The sequence below is a fragment of the Trematomus bernacchii genome, unplaced genomic scaffold (assembly GCF_902827165.1).
Source record: "Trematomus bernacchii unplaced genomic scaffold, fTreBer1.1, whole genome shotgun sequence".
NCBI lineage: Eukaryota > Metazoa > Chordata > Actinopteri > Perciformes > Nototheniidae > Trematomus > Trematomus bernacchii.
The window spans coordinates 400,884-411,109 of NW_022987528.1; the positions used below are offsets into that span (position 1 = coordinate 400,884).

A 10,226-nucleotide genomic window follows, 5' to 3' on the forward strand; every position below is an offset into this window, starting at 1 on the left:
CAAACCCTTCTGTTTTGTTAGTTTAAAGTGGACCTATCATGCTATATTTGAATAATATAGTGTAGGACCATACCTATATAAGGCATATTTATACTTTTTTTTTTTCAAAATACCAAACAGATCATGCATTTTAGCCATGCCTCATTTCGCTCAATTTGACATTTTTTAGCTCTGTGTTTGTAAGGGCAGATTCAGTGAGAACAGCACCATCTACAGGCCTGGCATATGTACTACAGCGTCTCCAGCGCTTTCGAACGGCAATGGCGGTGGCTGTCTCCTCCTGATTGGTGGAGTTGGCCCAATAGCCGTAGCGCCACCGTCCTGACGTCAGGACAGTGTTCAAATCTGGATCAGTTTTTATCAGATCCGTTGCAGCCCCTTTTTTAGAGATTTGGGTATAGAGGAAAATAGAGAGGGTTGTGTTTTCTGACACTTGGTGAGTTCCCTGGAACACCGGGGACACATATTCATGTATAAAAGACGTACAAAAGTGCATTTTGCACGATAGGTCCCCTTTAAGTATTTTGTGGTGTACATTCTGGGGCTTTTCACATTGACAAATATGTAAACACATTTTACTTAACTTCGAAAGGCGGATGCACATTCATGCTCTTGTAGACAGGTGCGTAAGAGAAAAAAGCACATATACGTTTGGCCCCTAGACCATTAACTGGTCAAATATGAGGTAGATTTCACTTCTCTTGAATCAATTTACTCCAAACCAAACTGGTCATTGTTAAATATATTGAATATTTGCTCAGAATCTGCCAAATTAGTGGTGAGATTTTGCTGGTGAGGTCCCTGTCCTGCAGTCTGCATCATGGAGGCCATCCAAAGCAGCAGAGATCCAAGATGGCGCTCTGCCATTTCCAAAAAGACCCATATTTTCCTTCTCTTCATGGTGATGCCAAGCTTTGGAGGGCCTGGCACCAAACACGCTCTCCTGCTGCTGGCGCACGTGTGTGTGTGTGTGTGTGTGTGTGTGTGTGCCATTAACACACACACATACTATGCAGAAAAAACCCACATGCATGCAGGTCAACAGCGATGACAGATGAGTCACGGACAGGAATAATACTTTAGGCAAAAATCAGCGGAAGAAGGTCAAACTAAATCCTGCCCCCAAAACGCAAACACACACACGCCACAAAAAAAGCAAACACTGATATCTGAATATGTTTTTAATTAAATATTCACTTTCTCCTTCAAATTCAGTAAGGGCAATGTGCAAAAAGGAAGCAAAATATCTCTCAAATAACAGTCAGAGGTCACTTCATACCATATTAAGTGATCTGTAAGATATCCCTGAGGATCAATTATTGCGTTATTTCCTCATCTTCCATCAAAATAATACATTCAGTGTATAGATCTGAACAGCACTCAGAAAACAAGCTTTTAATCCATTGTATTCCTTAACAGACTTCTAAAAAGTAACCTGCATTGGTTTTAAGTTCATCATACAATAGTCATCATTAATAAAGCAATCTGAGCAGGAAAGCAACGAGTCGTTTGGACTCTGAAACACATAGTGGATCGATGCATTCAGTGCGAAGATTGTGTAAGATGTTCACCACTTCTTTAACTTTATTTCATTAGATTACAAACACTATCATTTATCTAATACACAGAATTGCGTTGAGGAGTATTCTTGTGTAAAGCCTTTGCAAAGGAACCATGCTACGATGCACGCTTTATGCATCATCTTGAGGCACTGGGATGTTTACTCATAGCTACGAGCTGAGGAGACTGACAGCCTTAATCAGCGTCTCCACTGCAGTGTATGTCGCTAGGTTACATCAGGCAGAAATCTGCATTGCAATGAGTGTTATTCTTTCAGCAAACTGAGCTACAGCTTCAGAAAATCCCTGCTTATTTCCAGAAAGATGAAGCATTAGGGTTCGTATGGCCTTATACATTATACATGTTGGACTTAATGTTTAAATGCTTGTAAAAATCAAATGTGTTTATGTTTAAAACTCATTTTAAATTAAGATCATTTCCTGGTTGCAGCCTTACTGAAGGAGATGGTTCATGGCTGTGATTGGCTATCTAGACCTTGCTCTTGATTCCTATTGGACAGGAGACTCCAGTCCCGCCCAGCCCACAGTATCCATCTGGGTTTTTGTTCAGGTACTGCTGGTGGTAATCCTCTGCGTAGTAGAATGGTTTTTCCTGGGCTATTTCTGTCGTTATTTCACCAAAACCTTCCTCTGTTAGTACCTGAAAGAAACAGCGACATAGACATAAGATCAATGAATTTAAAAGGACATAAGCTGGATAAAACAAATGGACTTTTTGTAGCAGAAACAATGGAAGATGACTTTGGTGATCTCTGTGGGAATCAGAGAGACAACACAGAGCCAAGCAGGGAGGAAAATAGATTATTAGATAGTAGAACAAATACATAGTGTATGTATGATGGGAAACTGTGTTTTAGTTCATCTCTACAATGTTGAAAAAACCCCAAAAGTTGTGTTTTTCTATTCAAACTGCCATGATTTGAGGATTCTAAGTGAAAACAATGCAAATATCCATTGTTGTGCACTTGTATCATATTTTTCATGTACCTGCTGTTTTTTTCAACCCTAGACTTGCAACTGAACACATCTTATTAGGCCTCATACTGCAAAATACTAATTGTCATCTCATTAAAAAACAGGAAGAAATGTGTCTGTGTTCATGCAGAAAATACACATATTCACAGTACAATCAGTTGGCAATGACACCTTCTCCTCCTTGTGATAAAAATAACTCAACCAGATGGCGTGTTGGTGAATTAAAAGACAAAGAGAAACATGAAAAGACACACACACACACACACTCATAACATGTCCTGTTGGAGGGGTGTTGCTGCTTTTTAGAAAGTGTGCCTGTTTACAACACAGCTTGATAATACCATGGGTGGTGGAGGAGCTTCATTTGGTTCAGCCTTTTATCTGCAAAGCTGCCGTTATTCCTCCGACAGACACTGATAACCCGAAACCCTCTGAACTACAGTACACCAGATTCATGGTAATCATCCTGCTGGTCATCCTAAATAATGTTAGAATCCTTCAGTCATTCAAACATCGTGTACACTTTTATAAAAACAGCAACTTGTGAGGGTCGAGTGAGGATCCAAGCACGAGTCGTTCCGTGTTTATTTTTGTATTATTTGATGTGAATGCTTTATTTACTGGCCGAGCGTACAGGTTCAATATTTAATATCTGGGTGCTTCATTTGGTTTTGAGCTGCAATACAATCACATAATCACAATCACAGTAATTAACTGCTCAATTATATATTACATTTTTTTGTAATTATGGAGCAGCTTTTGCTAACTAACAGACATTGTTTATATACTGCAATAATCTTATGGGAGCTGTTCAAAATGAAATGTGAAGTTATCTCACCTTTAATTGGTGAGAATGTGGTGTGATAATATAACGATGAATCCTCGCTGACAGAGCTTGTGACAACGTATTTTTTAATTTTTAGTGTGACTTTAAATGAGCTTGTATTGTATTGGTCTTGCTTAAAAAATTGCAACTTTATTCTAGTAAATATCATAATTAACGTCTTCCTGAAATATTATATCATTTTACTCTCATTAAATGATTACTTTGTCCTCATAATAGTAAGAAATGATTCTCAGATTTATGGCATACAACTTTATTTGCTGTTGTATTTCCGAATAATTTCCACTTATTATGATATTTTGTGACATTTCTTATCAAAATTATGAATTCATTTCTGTAATTTACGATTTTCTTTCTCAAAAATTAATTCTTAAGACTTAAGAGTAATATTATGACTTTTATTTCGAGATTACAATTTAAAGGTCCCCTATTATCCTCTTCTTCATCAATATATTACAGGTCTCAGATATATCCAGAGCCTGTCTCTGATTGGCTGAAACACCAAACAGATCATTGCAGCATCCCATAATCCCCTCTGTTTCAGCCCTGTTTCAAAAGTGCTGATTCTCTGTCTGTTACTTTAGATGAAAATAAGGAGCCCCTCCCCACGCCCCTCTGAGAGAGATTTGGTTACGAAGAACACAATGGTGCTCTAGGAGGAGATTCAGGTGATAAGGTGGGGGGGGGGTTACCTTGGTTGGTGATTGGCTAATGGTTACTCAAGCCAACACATCGTTATGACATCATAAAGTGGCCAAAATCTGATCAGCTCATTTTCAGACAGGTTTTTATAGAAATGGATCAGGACAAAAAGAGAGAGAATCTTTGTTCCTGAAACTTTCAGAGTCTCTTTACACAGAGGGGACACATGTTGATGAAGAAGAGACATGAAGAAGAGGGGACACATGTTGATGTAGAAGAGACATGAAGAAGAGGGGACACATGTTGATGTAGAAGAGACATGAAGAAGAGGGGACACATGCTGATGTAGAAGAGACATGAAGAAGAGGGGACACATGTTGATGTAGAAGAGACATGAAGAAGAGGGGACACATGTTGATGAAGAAGAGACATGAAGAAGAGGGGACACATGTTGATGTAGAAGAGACATGAAAGAAGAGGGACACATGTTGATGTAGAAGAGACATTGAAGAAGAGGGGACACATGTTGATGAAGAAGAGACATGAAGAAGAGGGGACACATGTTGATGTAGAAGAGACATGAAGAAGAGGGGCCACATGTTGATGAAGAAGAGACATGAAGAAGAGGGGACCACATGTTGATGTAGAAGAGACATGAAGAAGAGGGGACACATGTTGATGTAGAAGAGACATGAAGAAGAGGGGACACATGTTGATGTAGAAGAGGACATGAGGAAGAGGGGACACATGTTGATGTAGAAGAGACATGAAGAAGAGGGGACACATGTTGATGTAGAAGAGACATGAAGAAGAGGGGACACATGTTGATGTAGAAGAGACATGAAGAAGAGGGGACACATGTGATGTAGAAGAGACATGAAGAAGAGGGGACACATGTTGATGTAGAAGAGACATGAAGAAGAGGGGGACACATGTTGATGTAGAAGAGACATGAAGAAGAGGGGACACATGTTGAATGTAGAAGAGACATGAAGAAGAGGGGACACATGTTGATGTAGAAGAGACATGAAGAAGAGGGGACACATGTTGATGAAGAAGAGACATGAAGAAGAGGGGACACATGTTGATGTAGAAGAGACATGAAGAAGAGGGGACACATGGTGATGTAGAGAAGACATGAAGAAGAGGGGACACATGTTGATGTAGAAGAGACATGAAGAAGAGGGGACACATGTTGATGTAGAAGAGACATGAAGAAGAGGGACACATGTTGATGTAGAAGAGACATGAAGAAGAGGGGACACATGTTGATGTAGAAGAGACATGAAGAAGAGGGGACACATGTTGATGTAGAAGAGACATGAAGAAGAGGGGACACATGTTGATGAAGAAGAGACATGAAGAAGAGGGGACACATGCTGATGTAGAAGAGACATGAAGAAGAGGGGACACATGTTGATGTAGAAGAGACATGAAGAAGAGGGGACACATGTTGATGAAGAAGAGACATGAAGAAGAGGGGACACATGCTGATGTAGAAGAGACATGAAGAAGAAGAGGGGACACATGTTGATGAAGAAGAGACATGAAGAAGAGGGGGACACATGTTGATGTAGAAGAGACATGAAGAAGAAGAAGAGGGGACACATGTTGATGTAGAAGAGACATGAAGAAGAGGGGACACATGTTGATGTAGAAGAGACATGAAGAAGAAGAAGAGGGGACACATGTTGATGAAGAAGAGACATGAAGAAGAGGGGACACATGTTGATGTAGAAGAGACATGAAGAAGAGGGGACACATGTTGATGTAGAAGAGACATGAAGAAGAGGGGACACATGTTGATGAGAAGAGACATGAAGAAGAGGGGACACATGCTGATGTAAAGAAGAGACATGAAGAAGAGGGGACTCATGTTGATGTAGAAGAGACATGAAGAAGAGGGGACACATGTTGATGAAGAAGAGACATGAAGAAAGAGGGGACAACATGCTGATGTAGAAGAGACATGAAGAAGAGGGGACACATGTGATGGAAGAGACATGAAGAGAGAAGAGACATGAAGAAGAGGGGACACATGTTGATGTAGAAGAGACATGAAGAAGAAGAGGGACACATGTTGATGAAGAAGAGACATGAAGAAAGAAGAGGGACACATGTTGGATGTAGAAGAGACATGAAGAAGAGGGGACACATGTTGATGTAGAAGAGACATGAAGAAGGGGACACATGTTGCATGAAGAAGAAGACATGAAGAGAGGGGACACATGCTGATGTAGAAAGAACATGAAGAAGAGGGGACTCATGTTGATGTAGAAGAGACATGAAGAAGAGGGGACACATGTTGATGTAGAAAGAGACATGAAGAAGAGGGGACACATGTTGATGAAGAAGAGACATGAAGAAGAGGGGACACATGCTGATGTAGAAGAGACATGAAGAAGAGGGGACACATGTTGATGTAGAAGAGACATGAAGAAGAGGGGACACATGTTGATGAAGAAGAGACATGAAGAAGAGGGGACACATGTTGATGAAGAAGAGACATGAAGAAGAGGGGACACATGCTGATGTAGAAGAGACATGAAGAAGAGGGGACACATGTTGATGAAGAAGAGACATGGAGAAGAGGGGACACATGTTGATGTAGAAGAGACATGAAGAAGAGGGGACACATGTTGATGTAGAAGAGACATGAAGAAGAGGGGACACATGTTGATGTAGAAGAGACATGAAGAAGAGGGGACACATGTTGATGTAGAAGAGACATGAAGAAGAGGGGACACATGTTGATGTAGAAGAGACATGAAGAAGAGGGGACACATGTTGATGTAGAAGAGACATGAAGAAGAGGGGACACATGTTGATGTAGAAGAGACATGAAGAAGAGGGGACACATGTTGATGAAGAAGAGACATGAAGAAGAGGGGACACATGCTGATGTAGAAGAGACATGAAGAAGAGGGGACACATGTTGATGAAGAAGAGACATGAAGAAGAGGGGACACATGCTGATGTAGAAGAGACATGAAGAAGAGGGGACACATGTTGATGAAGAAGAGACATGAAGAAGAGGGGACACATGTTGATGTAGAAGAGACATGAAGAAGAGGGGACACATGTTGATGTAGAAGAGACATGAAGAAGAGGGGACACATGTTGATGAAGAAGAGACATGAAGAAGAGGGGACACATGCTGATGTAGAAGAGACATGAAGAAGAGGGGACTCATGTTGATGTAGAAGAGACATGAAGAAGAGGGGACACATGTTGATGTAGAAGAGACATGAAGAAGAGGGGACACATGTTGATGTAGAAGAGACATGAAGAAGTGGATTTTGCACAATAGGTCCCCTTTAACTCTAGTTTTATATTCTTAATAACGTTTTTCCTGAAATATTATATTATTTTAATGTCATTAAACTATGACTTTGTTGTCATAAGAGTAGTTGCTTTCTATATATTCTCTCAATCTTAAAATATATTTGTAATTAACGTAGTCTTATTACTCAAATCTCCTGTAATGCCATTCTTGGAGCATTTTCTGTACAGGATCTACTTTTTCTGTTCCAGCTGTCCATGATGTTGTCTCTAGTGTACATGTATGACCAGGAGTTTGACATGTGTAGAATTTGAGTTGAATTACTTATTACTTATGGCTAAAGGCTGTCAACGATAGTGCAAATCTAAACACTCAAAAGAGATAGACACAGGAAAGCAAAGCAGTGAAAAAGCAGATTGTAATGTTTGAAGGTTGACTGCATTATGTTGCAGGCTTAATGTTAAATGGCTTGTTTTGAATGCACTTTCACTTTGAGATTCAACTCCTCGGGGAAATACTAAAACCCTCTCTGTTTTTATTTTTAGTCCAAAGAAACAATCAGACTTAAAGTGGTGCTGGGTAATTTCACACATTGGTGCCTCTAATAGTTAGTGAGTGGTAATTGTTTGAAATCCATTTCAACTTTACTGACGTCAGCACTCGGAAGTTGTTCAAAAAGTTTTGAAGGAAAGTTACAAAAAGAGAAACTCACCACCACTCGCTGGTTAGTTTAGCTTTTCATGGACAGAGTGTTCGCTCCCTGCTGGTGGATGAATCACTTCCTGTACTGACACCAACATTTCATTTGAGTGAGGGGTGGAGGTACGATCAGTGAGTCAGAAAGGGACTCCCTCTGTCGCAGCTGCACTTTGTGATTCACACTGGAAAGATGGACTTTTATATAAAGTACGCACATGTATGTACTGTGTATGGAACCTTTTAAACAGACCAGGTCAAATAAAGTATAAGAAAAAATACATAATTATACTATAGACACATGCATTCCAAACGTCTACCTATGTTGTAAATGTATTATCTCTTCGATTTGCACACGGCATCTATTGCACGTCTGTCCGTCCTGGGAGAGGGATCCCTCCTCTGATGCTCTCCCTGAGGTTTCTCCCATGTTCCCCTTTAAACTGTGGGGTTTTCTCTGGAAGTGTTTCCTTGTACGATGTGAGGGTCTAAGGACAGAGGGTGTCGTATTGTCATACTGATATTCTGTACAAACTGGGAAGTCCACTGAGACAAATGTGATATTGGGCTATATAAATAAACATTGATTGATTGATTGATAATTACAGAACTAAACCATGGCACATAAATACAGTTATACCAAAAGGTGCAGACATTAATTCCCAAATTATTATACACAAATATTTCTTTTGGGATTGGTGCAAAAGGTTTGAATGTAAAAATAAATCATTAAATATTCTGTATTTTTGTTTTATTTGGGGTGTTAAGGCTTTTCCCCCGTAACTTTAGGTCTTACAGGTTTGACCCGTTCTTTTCTGGGTCTCCACTTTAATCTAATATAAGTGCTGAGAATCCAATTTGCTGCAGCTGTTATCCTCTTTAACAGAAACTACTTTTTTTAAACCACCGTTCAAGCCTACAGAGGGGAGTATTTTACAAAAAATGAACGTGTTGGACTATTCTTGGCTCAAAATGTTGGGTACAGGCAGCTTTAGGCTAGAACATGTGGGCCCTGTCATCAATCCAGCACTACCTGCGAAACAGAAAATGGCTGCATTTTGTATAATGCTCGTCTATTGGCATTCTCCAACATCCTCCCTGCCCGTGTCCGTGTTTGAGTGCGTCAGTTTGGGCAGGTCCTGCTGCTGTGTGAGCAGCCTGCTACAGATGCATAATTCACAGCCATTCATTTGCATGTCAGAGAAGTAGACTTCTCATTTGAAATGCAAATACCTTGACTGCTCTGGTAAAGCAGGGAAAACGTGAGCAATACTGATAAGCGCCCAGGAGACGGAGAGAGGAAAGGCAAGGAGGTAAAGCCGGCATGTTCGGAGCACAAGAGAGGGATTTCATAGACAAAGGGAGGAGGGAGAGAGAAAAGGAAATGAAAAGAGAAAGCATCTGTTTTGTGTTTAGAAGAAGATGTATGAACCGTCATGAAAAGGAAATGTAGCCGGAGAGGTGCATCAAGAGGGAGCGAGATACACGCACACGCACACACACACACACACACACACACACACACACACACACACACACACACACACACACACACACACACACACACACACACACACACACACACACACACACACACACACACACACACACACTTCCACCTGCCATTTTAGACGCAGTGCACACCCTAATGATGGGTAGGAGGCAAGAAAGGAAAAGGGAGGCTCCTTCCATGCTGCAGACAACCGCCAGCCGCCTGCAAGGTAATTTTCTGCAGTGCTGTTGTACTTCACACACACACACACACACACACACACACACACACACACACACACACACACACACACACACACACACACACACACACACACACACACACACACACACACACCACACACACACACACACACACACACACACACACACACACACACACACACACACACACACACACACACACACACACCAAATTCCCCTATCACTCTGTGTGAACAATACAATCAAGCCAGGCAGCGTAGAGCACATCGTCAAAACCCCTGACACCAAAGGATCCAGCCTCTCCTCTCTCTTCTCCTCTTTGCATGAGTCAAATGTGGCAAAGAGAAAAGGCGTTATTTGACTCTGTGGATCAAGAGAGAGGATATTAAAGAATTCAGCAAGTGTCTGGGAGGCGTGTGCTGTGATGCATTTCACATGTCCAGCTGCTTGGAGGAGAAAGGAAGAGATGTAGTTGGAGTTAAAAGCAGAA

At 40.9% G+C, this 10,226-nt stretch overlaps 1 protein-coding gene across 1 annotated transcript in view; it reads right to left on the reverse strand.

The window, feature by feature from the left end:
• Window positions 1-1,166: 1,166 nt before the first annotated feature.
• Window positions 1,167-10,226, reverse strand: part of msra (methionine sulfoxide reductase A) — a 46,993-nt gene continuing 37,933 nt past the window's right edge. The window contains exon 6 of the mRNA XM_034121226.1: window positions 1,167-2,220. Within this exon, the coding sequence (XP_033977117.1) occupies window positions 2,050-2,220 (171 nt within the window). The 3' untranslated portion in view covers window positions 1,167-2,049. The remainder of the gene's footprint in view (window positions 2,221-10,226) is intronic.